Source organism: Desmodus rotundus, chromosome 1, assembly GCF_022682495.2.
Source record: "Desmodus rotundus isolate HL8 chromosome 1, HLdesRot8A.1, whole genome shotgun sequence".
NCBI classification, from domain to species: domain Eukaryota; kingdom Metazoa; phylum Chordata; class Mammalia; order Chiroptera; family Phyllostomidae; genus Desmodus; species Desmodus rotundus.
Genome location: NC_071387.1, coordinates 8,732,637 through 8,752,546, shown reverse-complemented (window position 1 = coordinate 8,752,546; position 19,910 = coordinate 8,732,637). Strand labels below are relative to the sequence as shown.

Below are 19,910 nucleotides of genomic sequence, written 5' to 3'. Positions count from 1 at the left end.
CAAGCACCAGCTATTATGATTTCAACACCTTCCCCCCACAGCAAAAAGGCAAGCCCTTCCACAGCCTGTAGTGTGTGCAAACAGGCTTCTCCCTCCGTCACTGTGGCCAATGCATCAGTCTGTCTCCAATTTTAAGCGTTCAGATGGAAAAGAAGAATCACCTCTCTCTATATAATGCTATATATACATCACCAAGCCTGATCAACTACATATAATCATGCTAGATGTTGCTATGTGGTGGTTGTATCCTACTACTGAATAAAAAACAGAAGCAGCCGCCCTATTTCAGACAGTTTTGCGTGACCATCACCATATGAGGTGGTTTACAGACCACATCCAATCCTGATAGCAACCTGCAGGCAGGTCTCTGGCTGCCCGTCTTCTAGACGGACAGTCTGGGGCCGCGGCTCGCCCAGAGTCACTCCCCGCTGCGAAGGCAGGGGAAGCCGGGCTCCCGTGCCCCTTCCGTCCGACCACACTGAACCTGTGCTCCACGCTTTCCTGTGGGAGCAGTCTATTTGCCAGAATGAACAGATTCTTTTTTTTTTTTTAATCAAAATAATGCCAAGCTCTTACACTACTGTCCATCTGCAAAGCACAAAGAAATGGGTGACTTCAGTGTCTATTACAGGACTTAAAAAACACCACCACCTTGGAGTTACTTCTAAGATTTGCTGTCAGGATGCCATATTGGTATCAACTCTTTCATTATTGAAAGTGGATCCATAGCTGCCTGCAATGACAGATGAATTCTGCTTCCTCTGTAGCTAGGTGTTTGGCACCACATTTGTGAGGTAAGCACACGCCTTTAGGGAGAGAGCTGCTCGCATCTTTAGCAATCTATAAGGGCTTCTCCAGAGGCCAGCACTTGCTGAGTGATGAAGTATGACTCCATAAATCAGACAGCTGAAGTGGCACTTGTATACGTCACCATCTATCTTCATAGCTTCTCTGAAGGGTATAGGGTAAGAGCTCATCCCTCGGTACTGCAACCAGGGAAAGGACCATAACAGTTGGCACGAAGCATGTGCTACTTTAAACTGAAGACACACTAAGACTAGGAGAAAAAAAGACCCTGCTGGTGTTAGCACGCCTCAGGCAGTGGTAGAAGATTCAGCAACTCATCTTCAAAAGGCAGAGAGCCAGAGCTCTAGAAACCTGCAAAAATTGGCTAAGCCTGCAGTCTTCGTTTCTTTAAGTTGAGCATCTTCAAAGTCTAGAATTCTAACTGTAGGGCACAGCAGCTGCCACTGCAGATCTGATCCTCTCAGCTTTTGGCAGCTCTCAACTTGAGATTCTAGCAAAAGAATTTTTCAAGTTGCTATTATTGCCTGTCATGGATTTATAAATATTGTGCACTATCTGCTATGGCATGGCTCTCATGGGACGCCGGAGCATGCCAAATGCATAACAGAATGAAAAACAGTTTCTCCTCTTCAAATAAATGCTAATTTTTTTAACTGTGCTCACGTGATATGTTTGGTGACCAACTTCAATAGTAAAGAATATGTATCAGAGAAGGGAGGGGGTGGCTGATTGTCTTTTCCAGCAGCATTCAGCTGCTACTTTCATTAAGCTTGTTTAATTAGATTCCAGATGCTAATTTGCAAGTCGATACCAGAGGGTGCAGGACAGTCTGCCTTTGAATCATCTCCCTGTGATGTGAGGGTCCTGCCGCACACCACTACCCTTCAGCGGCCCTCGCGCGCGAGTCTGGCAATTAGTGCAAAGAGGGAACAGTATTGATCTTGACAGACTAAATATTAATCTTCTACCCATTTTAATGAATTATAACCTTTAAGAGTTTAAATTTCTCACTGGGCCAAATGAAAACATTCCTTCTTACAAAGAAACTGTATGGAAGGAAAACCCCAAGATGGAAGGAAAACCTAAGTTATCTGATTCATTTCCTTAATTCCCTCCCCACCCTGAAACACAATCTGTTTTTATTTCAGCACTTTTAGCAATTTTCAAGATACATACTCCTATGAAGCTAACACTATATTCCAAGTACTATGGTCAAATTCCTTATACTTAACTCAAGAATGGACTCAAAAGGCCACAGTGTGGTTATCATTAGTTTCCTGTCTGGTTAGCCTGTGGGTAATACCCAGAATCCGGGGCTTACCTCCTGTGCCAGCCTGAACAACAGAGAAAAAAACCCTGGGGAATGGCTCCGTGTAATTCATCACCACCAAAACAAAACGAAACACCTCTAACTGACCAGCTGTCATTAGGTCAATTTTCACATTTTGAAATGCACTATTCTGCTGATACATAGGTGCAATGACTGAATAAGCACCTTTGCAGATAAAAATAAAGCGTGAGATTTATCACCAATAAGTAATACATATTTTACGCCTTCATTTTTTAACACTGCTAAGTACTATGAACACTAAAGGTGAAGTTGTCAAATTGGGAACTATTTATCATACTAAGTAAAGTTGCTTTTGACACCTTTTTATCCACTCATTCAACCACATAGTAGGCTGAGTGCCTACTATGTGCCAGTTACCATGCTAGGAGGACTTGCAGGCTAACAGCAGAGAGAAAAACAAGACCATGAAAACTCCAAGACCACTAAAGGCAGTATCAGGGCCATAACTGGGTGAGGATTTTTAAAGATTTTTAATGTCTTAAACTCACATGACTGGCTGGCAGTTTCTCTGAAACTGCGAACCAGGGCTTTTACCTGGAACGTGGACATGGCTCAGACAACGGGAAACAGCAGAGGCCAGTCTTAGGCATTTCTGGATCCCTGCTGGGCTCAACTGTTCTGCTTTTTGGCCTATAATTTCCCAATGAGCATTTGCCTTTTGCCCCATCTTCTCTTTGCCTGTGTACTTAATGGGATGTTTGCCTGGTGGACTCTACCCTCCATCCTGTGTTATTTGAAAAGTGTACTAGTTTTCTTCCTCTGTTATCTCAAAAAAAAAAAAAAAAAAATCAGCACTTTCCAGATGGAAAGAAAGTCCCTCCATTTCCCAGGTGGTTTTTGATGACTCAGATTTTACTTTAGCTCAGGGTTATCCTGTCTCAACTCAACCAACACCTCCTGAACACCAGGGGCTGAAACACAGAGGTGACTCCACGGCCCCTGCCCTCAAGGATCTCCCTCTCTCAAAGGCAAGTGGGGGGAGGGGGGTGTCTCTGAAAACAGCCACAAAACCATGGGACACAAATAAATGAGGAAGCAACTGAGGGCACTGCTGGCACATACCAGCAGTGAGGATTCATCGGCAAGAACACAGCATGTCCAAGGAACCGGGGGGAGGTGAGAAGGCCTGAAGTGGAGCAGGAATGCAGGCCCATGTTTCCTAGCATCTGACATTCATACACCTGGGCTTACCCATAATGGTGCCACATGAACACGTTTTTATTTACATTGATAGCATGCATTTATTTTCATAGGCCTTGGAAAAAATATAACCAGAACACCAAGATTTCATACATATAAACGTATTTTTAAAAACAAATTTAAACTAAAATGATGAACTGAAGCAGCTGTGGGGAAGGGGTGCAAGGGAGGGAGGGGTGCAAAGGGGCAGGCAGCCTGTGCTGAAGGACATGCTCTGCAGCTTTATTTGAGTCCAGGTTACTTGGTTAGTTACAAATGCCACAACCTATCAAACTGCATTTTATTATATGTAAATGATACCTCAATTTATAATAGTGAATTAATTTGAAAAAGCTTTTCAAAGAAGTACAGGTGCTCTGGGTCTGGCAGAAATCTTAAATGTGGTATGCAAACAACGAGCTCAACAAAGGCTGCTAGACTCGCCCTGTCCAATAGAAATACGTTCTAGCAGCTACATTACAAGGTAAAATTGGGTGAAATTTTAGTATTTTTATATAACCCAATATAAAATAGTATTGTATTTAACATGTAATAAATATAAATATTCTTGAGATTTAAAAAAATGGTTTTGTACTAAGTCTTTGAAATCTGGTGGTTTCTATTTACAGCACCTCTCAATTCTGACTGGTCACATTCAGGTGCTCAGCAGCCACACGTGGCCAGTGGCTCCCGCACTAGACAGTGCAGCTAAACACAATGAGCAAACGTTCAAGGTTTTTGAGGAGGGAGGGACTTTCACTCCATAAATACTATAACCTAGGCCCAGCACTGTCCCAGGCACAGATTTGTGATAGTTCAAAAAAAACCCCAAGAAACCAAAACACACAACTAGGGTCTATCTCTAACTCATTTGTTTTAACAATAAAGCCAAGAGTCTGCTTCAGGAGTATGGCCTGAAAATGACTGGCCTGTCATTCATGCTTGTGACAGCCTAGAACCGCTCCTCCCAACACAACCCTCTGTGAAGTGCGCAGCATTTACTGCCCTGCCACCCCGCGAGACTGGAGAGGCAGCGATGCTCTCCTGGGTTTCCGTCTGAGGCACATCCAGAATCCTTTCCCCTGTGGAGAGGAAATGAGCAGATGTAGTCACCCAACCCTGCAGTCTCCAAATAGACAAGGGAAGTTATGGAGGGTTTCTTGCCCCAGAAAAACACCCTTCTGGAAATACAGAAGATAAAAGGTTTGGAAATTTGAAACCAAAAACATTTCCCTGACTTCCATGCAGATGCAGAGCCCCAGGTGACACCTCGGCCAAATGTTCTTTCACAGCAAAACAAGTCACTAAGACAGTGGCCTCACAAGTTCGCTAGGCAGTCTCGTCCTTCCGCGGAAACCCAGTCGTTGCCTCTTCCCAAGAGAAAGCGGGGCGGCAGTTAGCTGTTCGGTTGCCACAATAAACCTTTTCAGTACCTATCAACATGCCTTTAGGTTTCTAAAGTATTGTCTACTTACAGTTGTTATACTATTATTTGCCTGCTATTTACTTTTAAACTCACTCCACTGGTGAAGCAGGTGCTACCCCTACCTTAATAGAAGTGATTTTGTTGATTATCAGTCTGCTTCAAATTTCAATAACCTCAGAGAATAAAGTTACCTGAAATTATAAATTTGAGTAATCAATCTGAAGTGGGAACTTGGTCAACCTGTTTTAAGGTCTCATAACTAATTCAGAACATTAAGTACCCTAAAGTTACAGATAAAAATTGATAGGGAACACAGTCTTCAGACTGATAGTATCAGAAGTATTATTGAAGGGATGATCACATCCCCTTCATTTCCCCAAATCACATCAATATTAAATTCAAGGCCTTTGAATAATTTCAAATCCAAACTCTAAACAAATAATGTAAAATTAATTTAGCAGAGTGTTAAGTCACTTTCCATATACCCCACACCTTCAACATTTTCTGCAATTCTCATTTTTCTTTAACATATGGAGGTCCCAATCAATTGGAAATAGACAAAGCTTTCAAGAAAATGTGAAAAGATTAATGTGGTTTAAAGGAGGGCCTGACATTACTGAAGCAATTCTCTGACGAAAATCACCAGTCCTTCCCCCCACCTTCATTATTTCTCCTGGATTGTGGAGCCTCAGGAACTCCTTTCCTTTAGTTGTAAGATTAGAAGACCTTTTTTTTTCTTTTTCTTTTTATGTGACCTAGTACATCTTCTTTTTTCTCTGTATTTAAAAACCCCAAACAAAAAATAATGCTGATATGGGAATAAATTTTCACATTGAGAAATGAGAACACAATCCTAATCTCATTTATAGTTGATACCTGGACCAGTTCACTACTCTTAATTGGAGCAAAGCACTATTGTTTTTAGTATAAAATGCCTGGCTAAATCCTATCGTTACTCAGGTGTTTTTATTCCTCCAGATGTCCAAGAAAGGGAAGAAATGCAGCCATCGGCACCAAGTCACTTATGTGTGCTATCCTCACGTACCGAGGGCGATGTGGCTTCTGGCAGGAGACCCCTGTGCTGGCTGAGCAGCACCCACACCCCTATGACCTCTGGCTCTCACGGTGCTTGGCCCAAACCTGAAGGGCAGAGGGAGCGTCAGGCTCCAATGTACTTGGTGCTCCAGTGACAACGAGCTGGTGAAAGGACAAACATTTCTAAATGTGCAACCCTCTCCAAGGATGACTAGGCAAAAAGCACTGTCAAAAACTAATTCCCAGAGACATCCTTCGGCATCTAAAGAAGACAATGTTCGGAGACACAAACCTACATATTAAAAAATAGGTAAACCACTCATAAACAGCCTACTAATTGTTGAAAACAAGTGGCTACACCCCATCAAAAATTAACATCTATCGAAAAACCAAGAGCAGGTGGTGAAGGCTGGCTTCAGGACTGTGTGCCTATATGCTGGGGTGGCGGCAAGGAGGAACACTGTGGCACCATGAAGTGCCAAGCACACTGCACACTCCTATGACAATGGCAATGGAAGACTTGTGGGCTTGTTCTGGAGATTTCGTGGGCAGGGGGTTGCTTAACGGGGGACCTCTATCATTAAAACAGCCTTGGGTGGAATATCATTCAGAGATATCACCCTCCCTCAGCACCAAAGAAAGCAGAACAGAAGACTGTGTTTATACGTGCGTCTGAGACACTAGATCCATCACACTCTGACAACAGTCCACTGCACGCACGACCTCGTCCCCATCTCCTGCCGCCAGATGCCGATGCAGAACAGTATGTAGGGCCTTTTACGACAGCCCCCATTTTCAGGCCAAGTCTGCATGACACGCAAAAACACACACTCACTATTCTTAGTGAGACAGCAACAAACCTGTCATTCTGAGATACCATGACACAAAGCTTAGTGTACAAGAAAACGTTTGACATCACAGCAGCATTTATAGCCAGGAAGACTCCTCCACAGCCCAACGGCAAAGAGGCCAAGAGGGCTGGCCCCTCAAGCCCGAAGAGGGCACGGCGGGGCTGCTCCAAAGTGAGGCCCTCCCCGAGCAACCGGTCTTCTCAGCAGACACCGTGTCTGTGCCAAAAAGCATTCCAACTAATGACAGGGCCGCACAAGCTTTGGCAACATGGGCAATTTGGAAATGTCCTACATACAACTGGAAAAATACGTGACAGGATAAAACTGCAGGGACTTACATACCTCCATATCTGGCCTAAACTTATCTTCAAACACAGCCATTGCTGCCAAGGAGCCGGAACCTGTAAGAAAAACATGCATTTTTAGTGTGTTTACCAACTCCCAGCTTCTCAAGTTTACCTCAGGGCAGCAACAATGGCAAAACATGCCCAATGTCACATTCAAGTACAGTGTAAATATTAATCCTATAGGGCCACATAAACCAGGTAAACACTGCTCTTCAAAAACCTGCAGTCACACTTACCGCCATCTCGGGTAAACCCGCAACTGGCCCTACTTCTACTACTGACGGGAGTAACAGTAAATTATTTACAGCGAAATGCTGAAGCAGGAAAATGAGTTTATAGAGAATTTGTATTTTTTTTTCAAAAAGTGAATGCCGCATAATTTCATATACCCTGTGCTGTGAGCTTCGTGCTCCACAGCTGTGCCTTGGCAGGCTGCTGGGCAGAGCGCTAAGTACCAAGCCAGTCAGAAAGAAGAGATTGTTTTAATGAGCTGGCCCTGGCAGAGTCACCTTGACGCGCAGGGAGGAAACCACCGCACCAGCAATGGTAATAGGACTACGAGCTGCAGCCACCAGGTGGTTCCAGCTGCAACTGTAAAACACTTTATTATGTGGCATTTATTTGGAGCTATTATTTTTAGTTTGCACTTTGAAGACTAACAGCTGAGTAGACAAAATGACAGACAAAGAAACAAAAAATTATTATCACAATAGCAAATGGCTGAAAGGTTACACGGTATAGACATTAACAAACAGCAAATTTCTCCCCCCAAAAGTGGGGTGAAAAGGCACTACAAATACGTTCAGGCCCCCTTCGAACGGACGTAAAGGCAGCGCAGCACTATCTCAAATTTTAAATTAAACTTGCTTTGTTCAGAAACCAGAGAATCTTTGGAAAACCATCATCTTGTCTTTACGGTCCTGGCAATATTTCAGGATACACTACTTTTGGAGAGAAGATAGAGTTGCCCACAATTTTTTACTCCAATTAGAAGATTTTTTTGGCATTTATTACTTTTTAACTTGTTTTGCATAACACTATCTATTTAGCTGGGTCACAGAGAAAACCATATTTTCTATTTAAAATGATTTGTGTACATCGCTTGACCACCTCAATGGTTTAGCAAAGGAAAAAGGCAGCGATTAAACAGTTTCAAATGAGGTGTCCTGCTGATTTTATCAAGTCTGCTGAATGTATAATGAAAAAGGAGACGCTGACAGCAACGCTGCATTGAGAAAATACAGACTGCCTTATCTGAACCATTTAAGGAGGTCCAATTATAGATCAAATTTAAAGGGTAGAAACAGCAGATTTGCAGACACAAATCAATGAACACGGTAATCCCAATGAATATGACAGATACCCCTGTTACGGAATATTGCTGCGGTTGAGCATCATTACCTTCACAGCGCCGGATGCGCCACATCTGAAGCAGTGGGAAGCGTCAGTGCAGGCCGGCATTACAAGCAATGACTATTCATTTAGGCTTCGGGAGCAAAAGGCAACCCCATTTCCCCTCTCAGGAGTTTTTCTCCTTAAAAAAAAAGGGGGAGGAGGGAATCTAAAGGAATATTAAAATCTGTCTGCAAAGGACAGAAATTAAAGAGACATTAAGCTAGTACACACAAATAAAACTAGCTGGTGTGCAACAGGAAATTCGCCAAAACCAAACCTCTTCATTTCATAGCAAACGTGTCCTTGAAAATCTGGAAACAGAGTAACGTCTATTAATATTTTGTGACGGACATGTTTACTCTGAGATTCAGGGATTAAGGCAGAAAAGTAATCTAAGTGTCTGTTTTAAGGCACAGGTGAGAACCCCTCTCGGACTTGGTAGTAAAAAAAGCTAGTTTTGTATGGAAGACAAAGGACAGCTGTCATGAAGAAACAAGGAAATTGCAAATACAGAATCTCAGAAAAAAACACTTCTAGATACAAAATGCTCCTATGGAGCACACAACAGCAGCAGGCTTGCCTCTTCCAATGCCATCCAAGAATATCTCTGTGAAGGAAGAGGGTAACTGCACCAGAGGCCCGAAATAAACACGAAGAAAGGGTCAGGGAAGGCGGGTATCTACCTAAGAGCTAACGTAGCAGCTTTGTGGAAAACTGGAATCAATTATTGTAAAAGGGTAAAAGGTAAAACCAAGCTTACCTTAAAGGCATTCTTCCTTGAAATTTACTAACCCTGTACTTTCTCCTTTGCCATCCTTTCTTTAGCAGTTTCACAGTAAATAAATGATTTTTACTCTGATTCTTCCTGGGCACATCTATTTCCTTCTGCTTAGCTCCAGCCACCATTTCAAGAAATGAACAATACTTCCCACCCAATGTAATAACTCTTCCTTTATCAAAAGCATTTTCTCCCGCTTAGAAACAACGCTGCAGACAAAATTTCTATAATTGGAAATTACATATTAACTCTATAAACTTTTAGAATGAATAACAAACAAACTCTCAGAACATAAAGTGTCTATCCAGTGTCTCTCCAGTGTGAGGATGCTGCTCACACGATCAGAGAGTGGTCTTTAAGAGCTGTAGGGTACAGGGGAGGCAAACACAGGACAGACGCAGGTCCTTACCACACTGTATTGTTGCCTCCGCCTTTATAGAGCGGGCCCAACACACACACACACACACACACACTTCTGGAAAGCAAAAGCTTCCTAAACTGCCTGACTCTGCTTCCCCCTAAGATCAAAGATATAGGGGCTCCAAATAAACTTGAAAATAAAGAGAAAATCAACATGAAAAACAATGTCTAAATCACTTGCAAATGAGCTCCTGCTCATGAGTTTTTTAGTAAAGGAGGACTTTGGCGCCCCCTTTTCAGAAATACACAGAAGTGCGAGGACAACTGACTTTCTGTCAACAGGCTTCTAGGAAATTCTGAATGTGTGTCTGCTATTTAGAAAACTGAAGTTAGAATTTCAAATAGGACTGCAATTGCCCAAAGTGCTAAGAGAAAAAGATGCAAATTTCCACATCATTTCAAGGCAATGCAACCTGGGAAAAGAATAAGGAGTTGGCCATTAAGAAAAAACAATGGTAGCCCTGGCTGGTGTGGCTCAGTGGATTGAGCACCAGCCTGGGAACCGAACTGAAAGGTTGCAGGTTTGATTCCCATTTAAGGCACATGCCTGGGTGTGCAAGAGGTAACTGATCAATGTTTCTCTCCCTCTTTTTCTCCCTCCCTTCTCCTCTCTCTAAAAATAAAGAAATAAAATCTTTTAAAAAAGGGTAAAGTCAATGAGACCCTTCTCCTTTAATAATTTCATTCAAGTTTCCTAGATTTTGTTTCAACGCCTCTTAAAACTACACGTGGACAACAGAGCATCAGACAGATACCATACCAGTACAGCAGCCACGTGAACTACCAAATGTTTAAATACTTATATCCCATGTCCCCCATAAACCATAACAATGCCCTAAGACATCCCATTATCTCAGCATCAACCTACCTAACCTGACACTTTTATACCAAAAACTAAGGCAAAAATCCTTTGAAGGAACATTTACCCTTATTTTCTATTCCAAAATCAATTAGTCAAAACTATTTGGTTTCCCATTAAGAAATAAATGAACAGAAAAGCTAGGGGGCAGTGTACATGGAACAGGGGCCTCTGCTTTACACAAGAGGCGTGGCAGGTGAGAGAAACTCGTATCAGAGGGATCTGTTTCTGACCGACGTAAGAGATACTCCAGGGGCAGGGGGTGCGGGGCCTACCCACCAAGAACTTCCAGTAGTTCAGGGGAAGGTGGCCAAGGGAAAAGAAAGAGCACTCTGTCGAGCACCCACATCAAGTGTGCTGCGCATCATGTGTCACTTAGTGACCCTCACAGTGACCCGCTGAAGTGATGAAGCTTCCTGTTTCAGATGACAGAACTAGTAAGCACAGGGCAGGATCCTGTCTCAGGTGTGACCCTGCGTCACTCTCATACAGAAAGTTCTACATGCCACAGTGGTTGAGGGCAGACACGCAGGACCGTCTATGACTAGGTCTCTGTCTCCTTGGGTCCCCCCTCCGCCCAACACACACACACTTGACAGCCCACCAGCACTCGATCGACAGTGATTTCTTAAATGCTCAGACCATTTCAGGGCGACCCCACCCTGGCACGTGGTAGTCCCTCTGCCCCTTGACAGTCCACAGAACTCCTAGTCAGCCTTCAAACCTTGGCTGAGAGATGGCTTCCTCCCAAAAGCCGTCCTTGACCACCACATGCACACGAGGGCTCAGCACCCTCCTCTCTGGAACTTGCCCATCCTGTCACATCTGTGCCCCATGCCACACGGTTTCTGGCACACAGCAGGCACTAAACCGAATGTGTGGGATTAAGCCAGGCTCACCTGAGCACAACGTCCAAATGGAGGAGCCAGGGAAACTCACGCTGGCCCCCAGGAGCGATGACGGCAGTAAATGCCCTGATAAAGTCTCAAAGAACACTTACTGCCTAATTTACCACATTGGGATGAATATAAGACAAACTCAAATGTAAAGCAAGTTCAATTTTCAAAAAAGAAAGAAAAGCTTTAAACCCATACAGCCATGTCCTATTATACATCCTAGTCTGGTCCAAATCTCTGTGATACCACAGGAGTGAAACGCTCTCCTTGGATTTCTGCATTTTATTACCAAAGCTCTCTGTCTCATCAGTAGTTTCCATGTAGCTGCTCCTTAGCAACCTCCACCAAGGCTGCCTTTCTCAGCCCACCCACAGTTACTGAGTAGCCGGTGTGGCTTCCAGAACAAAGCTCTTTAAACAGCAGAAAAACAAGGTGCAATTCAGTGACCAGAATTGAGAGAGATGACTGTGCAAGACACTGTTTATGACTACCTAGTTATCCACTGACTTACCTCCTGCATCCACTGTCCTCCCCCAAGCTCACCCACTGGGCTCAGCCACTCCCAACTCCCAAACCACCCAGCGCCAAACCTCCCAGCAGCCAGGCCGTGTGTGCAGAGAGACAGGGATGGCGGAAGGAGACACAGTGCAGCCCTCTCTCATCCACCAGCCAGGAACAGCTCTGCATTCCATCCAATGCGGTCACCCAGGAGGGCACTGCCTTGCCCTGGCTGCCCTGTTGGGTGCTCAGTAAGGAACCCCTCCTTTAACAGATGCCTCTGTGGGTGCCAGAAAGCACGGTCTGCTCCCCACCTCTGACTACCAGGGACTGCCTCACTCGCAGATCTTCAAGATGACACTGTGGGTCGCCCACACTGCTGACCGCCAGGAGGAGGGCGTCCCAGACCCAAATGAGACAAGAGGTCAGATCTCCAGCCAATCTTTTAAAAATGAAATATCTGTTCTTACTGATAACAGGACACTGACTTAAAAAGAGAAAAAATAACTTGTATAAACAATGTAAAATGTAAGCCCTGAAACTCAGAAAAATATGACCAACACACAGGACATTAACAGAAATGAAAAGAGCTCACGAAAAAGAACACCAGCACCCCAGCAAAGAAAGGCAACAGCAGCTTACAGAGGAGAGGCCTATACACATTGAGAAATACTGTCCACGTTCACTAGCAATCAAAGAAATATGAACTGAAATTAAATAACCTTTTTCTGCCTTTTAGGTTAGCAAAGATTAAAAATAATAATACCCACTGCTGACCAAGGTGTAGTGAAGTGGACGCAAAAATGAATAGATCTTTTCTAATGGGCAACTTAGAAATAGAAGTCAGGAAGCACAAAGTTATACATACATACCCAACAGCAATTCTACTGCTGAGAGTTAGTCTAAAGAAACTAATGGACAGGTGTCCATATTAGGTAGAAACAGTAAAATACCATATATGCACTCATTAAACATGACAATATTTTTTGGCAATGGAAGGGTGTCCATGATCTAATATTTAGTGGGGAGAAAAACATATTCCAAAGCAGTATTAACAGATATGCTTATATAATACATATTATACAAATCTGGAAGAATGTAAATCAAAATATTATGCTTATTTCTGGGTGGTGCTATTTTCTTTTTGCTTACTTCCTAAAAATTATTTTTTTATTTTTCTTCAAAGACCACACATTAATTACAATTTTTTACGGTATAAGCTTGGAGAAGATAAGAATTCAACATTGCGGAGGCATGGGGAGGAAAAAAAGCACAAAGACCAAGCCCTTACCAGCTGTCACAATCTTGCTGTGGACCAGCAGCGGCACGCAGCTTACTCCTGAAATTTGTACACAGGGGCCTGAAGGTCAATCCATGCAGGAGTCAATAGTCCCAAGTAACGACAGTAATCAATCATCACAAACAAATAAATATACCATGTCTCTCTACTGGCGTCCTTCCGTAGGATGGTCTCAGAGGAAAAGTCACCCTAATAATGAAGTCCTTTGAGCGCGTCAGTGCCAAGCCGAACCCCACTTATCTGTAAGTCTACTCGGTGGCCAACAAATTGCTAAAAGGACCACACAAACACACTACACAAGGTGTGAGAGAAATTTCAAAGCAGTCACATCGGTTCTGCCTGCTCTTCAGACATGGCAGGTAGCAGCAGTCCTGTTTCACAAAAGGGGGAGACTAAACCAAGGCTCGGAGGTAAGGAATCTGTCCAGACCACACAGCCGGTGGTTGGCAGAGCTGGGAATCCGAACCGAGGTCATCTGAATTTAAAGTGTCCGACATTCCTTCCACTCCACCATGTTGCCTCTTAAATAGCAAAGTCAAAAGTTTAAAAATCTAGATTAGCAAGTAAACATTAAAAACACCTATATTTTCTTAGCTCCCCACCCAAAAAGTGTGCTATCTAACTTGCTTTTCTTCAGATTTCAGCAGAACTATTGCCACACATCTGGATATACTTAATTTGTGTATTTTTGCCTGGAAATTCAAACAAGACTGGGATTTTAGTTAAATGCTTTGAATGATTAAACAGATGTCATTCACTGTTTAGCAATACCACTCGAGAGTCTACTCTGAGACTTTATTTTAAAAATAGCCCCTTTCAGAGGGGTCAGGGTGTAAGGGGGACAGACGCTAACAAAAAAAATACAATAAAATTTTTATTTAATAAAAAATAAAATAAATTAGCCCTATTCAAAATTTTAAATTACTCTTTACTATCCAAGATATTGCTTTTACTTGCTCTATATATTTACAAACACCTGCATTAATATGGCTTGAGGACAAACAGTAGGAGTTTTAAAACATGAAACATTATTTTTAAAGAATTCATTAAAGTATTAAACCAAACAGCAATTCCAGAAACTATGTTATTAGACATACTGAAGAAGCAATGAAGACTGAAATAATTTTCTAAAACCTGCTGCTCTAAGTCTGACTCCAGGAAGGACCTGAAAGCCAACATGGAGAAATCTCGCAACCTCCCAGACAGAGAGAGCAGGGGAAGATTTATTGAGGGCATTTTAGGTCCCAGACCCTGAGCTCAAGGGATGTAGGCATTTCCCCACTGTCCAGACAAGGAAACTGAGGCTTGACTAGTTTAAAGGCAATATAGTCATTAAAGGGGAGTCAAGAGTGAGTCAACCTGGGTCTTGTGACTCTTAAGCTCATGCACGTTTCAGAAGGGCAACTTCCAACTCATTCCTTCAAACAAAGAATGCTGGGTGCCCGCTCAGCAGCAGGCTCTGGGAACACACAGATGCACAGGTGGCGCAGCTGTTCAACTTCCTCAGTTTCCCCAGCACACCACTGGGCCCTCCGAGCCCTGCGAGGCCAACAAGCCACTCCAGAAGCGCCGTCACATCAAGCACAATGTGAATGCTGGCCCTGACACTGTACAGCGCAGCAGCCCTACCGCCCTAGCTCCTTTCCCCACACAAAGGGGATGAAGACAGAATGCCTCCTCCTCACAGGCTGGCTGAAGAGACTTGAATGAGACGACGTGTGTACAGCAGAATACCTGGCACACAGTAAAAGCTCAATAAAAGCTAGCTGCTGTAATTACTCCAAGGTCCCCGTCCTCCAAGGGCTATCTCACACAATCATTCTCAGCAAGTCCCAGGACTGGCAGCTTTAATGAAAACAGAGGTCTTCGCCCCAGCTGGTGTGACTCAGTAGACTAAGAGCTGGCCTGCGAACCAAAGGGTCACTGGTTCAATTCCCAGTAGGGGCACATGCCTGGGTTGTGAGCCAGATTCCCTGGCGAGGGGCGTGCAAGAGGCAACCAAACGTGGATGTTTCTGTCCATCTCTTTCTCCCTCACTTCCCCTCTGTCTAAAAATAAATAAATAAAATATTTCAAAAAAGAAACAGAGGTTTTCAAAATCTCTCCTCTCAACGTCATGAAGTTCTGAGAACCAGCAGGAAAGAGGTTTCTGCTGCTGTTCCCAAAGTCAATTTCACCAGGTATTTTCAGAAAAAAAGCTGCTCCTTCTACTGAGGAGTCGTCCACTGTAAGCACCCAAGGACCTGTTTGGCACTGTGGCCTACAGTGCCAAAGTGTCAGATGTATGCAGAGATAAAAGAGACATGCAGAACTTTCTAATGCATCAGTGTCAGCTCTCCCTGACAGAGTGCTTACTCACACTTGCTCATTGTCAGTCCACTGGCCACTCATCCTGGGTAAAGTTTGGTGCTTTCCACAGCCTCTTCGATTGGGATCATTTTTCACTCTGTTCCTGTCTACAGGGCTGGGTCTCCCGATGTGAGTGCTTGCTCTGGAGGCCAGCACTGCCAATGTGTGAAGAGCTGATTTGTGAATATAAAACAATGCTGGTGCCAGGGGACCACGCTCAGCCACTAGAGAGCAGTGGAGAACCTCTCATGGCTTGGGAAAACTCAGACACCCACTCGGAGTGGTTTAATTGTATGCACGCATTTCATTGTAAGTCGTGGCCAAAAGCTTCCAGGCGAAGCAGGCAAAGCAATCAGACAATCTTGCATGGGTTGCTGAAATCTAGATTTGTCCTTTGTCAGCATAAACAGTTTAATTTGATGTTTTCACTCCTGAGCGAGCACTGAGTGTTACATTTAAACCCTCGTGAGGGGGAAGAACGCTTCCTTTTCATCAGCACACGCACCTCAGTGTCGGAGTCTATCGTTTATTCCCAGTGAATTAAAAAAAAGTCCATTTAATATGCTCAGAAATAGATTTTTAAAGCATCCAACGTTTTTACTCAAAATTAATTTTTCAAAAAAGGCAGTTCCTTTTCAAGACATAATGTGGTCAAAAAGGAGTTAAATTTTACTCCAAGTAAATAATTTAAAACACCACTTGAAGGGAATGGGGATTTTTCTTATCATTGCAAGTGCAACACGGCCTGACAGGGTATAAACACTGACTCATAAGAAAAGGCTAACAACTGGGCCTCCAGGCCTAAAATGGGAAAGGCTTAATTTTATTAGTGTAATTAATGAAATCACAAGGTATGAGAACAGAAAATTGTTCTCCTTTAAACAGAGGAGTCACCTAACCCAACGTTTAGGGGTAAGATGGAGGATGAAAATTACCTTAAAATATGGCTCTCTTAAGCAGTCTCCCAGCTCACAGGCCCTGCCAGGAAACACCAGCCCTCACTCAGCAGGCGCTCTGCCGGGTGCTGGGCGCACACTGCTCCCTCCCCCCTCCCACTGCAGGAGCGGCAGTCTGAGCTGACAGATCTTGCAAAGGTGTCCTTTACTCTGGTCGACATTCCAAAATAACTCCTCAAACTGCACGTTTATTCCACTCTGCAGTTCTTTTTCCAAGTTTTCATGTCCCTCAGAACACTCAAGGGCGAAGGGCCACAGATAATAATTTATAAAACACACCCAGTGTTAACGATACATAAAGGTTTATTTTGCCCATTGAGCCTGTGTCCAAACAATAAGAAATCCTACTTACTGAAAACACTGTGTAAAGCCTTGTCACATATATTTTCTCACTTAATTAGTCTGTGGACTAGATGATATTACCTCCATTTTATAGATGGGAAAAAAATAAAGTTCAGAGAGGTGAAGGAAGCTACGCAAAGTCACACAGCTCATAAAGGCAGATAGGGCTGACGGCAAATCCCTAGTTCTAAGAACTCTGCAATGAAAAGTCTTCTGATGCATAAAATGACTTTCCACTTATCTGTCTAATAAGAAAGTAAAAGACCATCAAGCCTTAGGTTATGAGAGTATAAAGGCACTTTTCTGTACCAGGGCCGATTCATAAAGATGAATTAGTTACCTCACTCTCTCTGAAGTGGGATTTAAAAACAAAGGACTTAAAACTGCACTGCATTTAACTGTTCTGAAACATACCGGCAAGGGCTTTTACTTGGTTGTAGACTAAAGACTGAATTCAAGTCAGAAAAGATCTCACGGCAAAACGTCAGAGCAGAAAAACGTCACAGCAGAGCAGAAGAGTAGCACCCTCCACGCTAATTCAACGCCTCACCGTTTTACCTACAACAGACATTCAACGTGTTTTATACAGAATAAAGAACGAAGTCCACTCTAATTAGAACAGATTAAGAACTGGCAAGGGCTGGCCATATTACATTCCCTGTAACATAATGAATTTTCGAAGTGAATATTTTCTAACAAAAACGGCATTTCCTAACAAAACGGCACCATCTATTGGCTTAGTACCACCTTTGCAGCAACCAGGAATTAAGATGCGTAAGTCAACTTTCATGGGCTTTCCGTTCCCTCTTGTTTAATTCCTGGCATTCCAAAGCAGCATAAATTTTAAAATATAAATGTCCATGCATTGCACATTCTAAATCTTCTGAAATGCATCTTACTTAAACTAGTCAAAGCAGGAAAAACTGCCAGAGAAATCTTAGTATAATGAACTGCACACAGAGAAAGAGTTAGCACTAAAATTATCAGAACACCATGCACCCCAACATCTACTCTGTGCTGCGCACAAAGATTCTCACATGCAGCATCCCCTTAGTCCTCACCCATGTCCGGGGGACAGTTCCCCCAACCACCAATTCACAGAAGACGACGCAGCGTTTGCCCTGGCTGGACGGCTCAGGTCCCACACACTGGAGCCACGAGGGCCACATACCCTCTGAGAAGGCGCTGACAGAGGAGGCCTGTGAACTACGCACAGTGCTGCAGGGGTCGCTCCTGATCTAAGTGTTGCAAATGAACGTGGAAAAAACATTTGCCATCTTGTAGTGCACTGATTTTTTCCAGTGCAGGAAAATTTTCAAACTCAAGCCACGTGGAGATTATCAAAAAACCTGCACAAAGGTTGCATTCAGTGTAAAAATAGAGAGAAAACGGCAGGCCTGAATTCCCTGCCGATGTTCTTATCTTACAGCTTAGTTCTAACACTCTTTTCTGCCCACAAGGTGAGCACTCTGTCCCAAGCTTTTTAATCGCCAGGGGGCTCTGTAAATTGGGACTTAAAAGGTACGTCCAGTAATTATCTGGAGAGCGAGTTTTACCTGAATAGGGCTGACAGTGACCTCAAGTTGTCCCTAATGGTGCATACCAATGTTTATTCCTGAAGTTAGAATTCCTAAATTGTCCAAAGGCCTCATTTCCAGGAATGTTGTGCTTGAAATGTTATTCATACTAATTCTCTATGTGAATAAGTGAGCAAAAACAAACATTTTACATGCTTTGCCAATGCTGCTACAAGGAACACTGCCAAACAAACAGCAAAAGATGGTCCCCAAGCTTCTTCTGACACTACTTCAGTTTGCCTAATAAAGGAAAGCTGGCAAGTTAAAAGAATAAGCTAATTAATCTGAGAATTAATAGAACCCACATTTTGTCTCTAAAAAAAACCCTTAAACTTTTTCCCTTATTGGAAAGAAAACTCAAAGGATCTTGCCTAGCTTTCAATAATCACACTAATCGAAAACCTGCAGTCTCTTACAAATTATTCTCTTAAAAGAGAAATAAAGAAAACCTAAGGGGCCCCCTGTTTTTTTTAGAATAAACCAAATCACAGTTGGGCTGGACACCATGCCATACACTACTCACGGCAGTCACATAGCCAATGGGGAATGGAGACTGGGGTCCCACCCCAGATCATGCACCTCCTGGCTGGCTGGCCTCAGCACACCTTTCTGAGCCTCAATTTCCTAGCACCCACCTCACAGTCTTGCAAAAATTGTATCAGCAAAGCATCTCACAACACTTGCTGGCACAGCAGCTGGAAAGCTGCTGGATGCATGTTGCTCTGCCGGTCAACATCCCACCCATAAAGAAGGGTTTAGGACAGAAGCTGTCCAAGGGCCACACCATAGGGCGTTTGACCCATTCATCTCCCCAGTGAACCCTGGGAAAGGTGAGTCCTCAGAGAGGAGGCTCCAGGACGCTGCGCTCCGAGAGCTGCGCCAGCATGTCCAAGATGCGCTCGGTGAGACACGTGTCTCCCGGTCTCTGCAAATTAAGAGCAGCCTTCAGGCGCCTGGCTAGTTGCCAACACAGGCCCACGGGTAGGCAAAATTTGGACACCCTTGTCTCACAGGTAATTTGTAGCTTCCAGCTTTTACCGTCAAATCACTCCAATAAAGAAGATTAATTACAAAGTTTTGTTTATATTTCTTATAATAAAAAACGTATAATTTAACTAACGCTTGAGAATTTACATGAAGTATTGATTTTCTCACTTAAGCTACATTTGTGAAAAACCTCAGTCCACAGTGAATGTTACTGTTCCACGGGAACCTTTCATTTAGGAGGGCCCTCTATTTTATCTAAAGTTTGAAGTCTGGTTTGCAGCTCACCCAAAATCATAACATGAATTGTGAACTAAAACAAAGTCCACCAAATTTTGGCAATTCTGCACGTCTCTCTCAAAATTCAGCTCCCCAGCCTCTTGGGGGAAAAAAGGGGGGGGAGAGAACAAAAAATAACAGTAACAGGAGAATGCCTTCACTGGGAAGACAGGCGGCCGACAGAGCCGCCACCACAGGCAAAGACGCGCACCAAACCGGCTCCAAAGGGACCAACGGCTAAAAGAAACTACAAGAATGACGCCGCCGAAGCCACGGCTGTC

At 43.5% G+C, this 19,910-nt stretch overlaps 1 protein-coding gene across 1 annotated transcript in view; it reads right to left on the bottom strand.

Annotated features, from left to right (window-relative positions):
- Nucleotides 1-19,910, bottom strand: part of PSMB7 (proteasome 20S subunit beta 7) — a 54,028-nt gene that overhangs the window by 21,382 nt on the left and 12,736 nt on the right. The window contains exon 6 of the mRNA XM_024562121.3: nt 6,992-7,050. Coding sequence (XP_024417889.1) covers nt 6,992-7,050 — 59 coding nt within the window. The remainder of the gene's footprint in view (nt 1-6,991; nt 7,051-19,910) is intronic.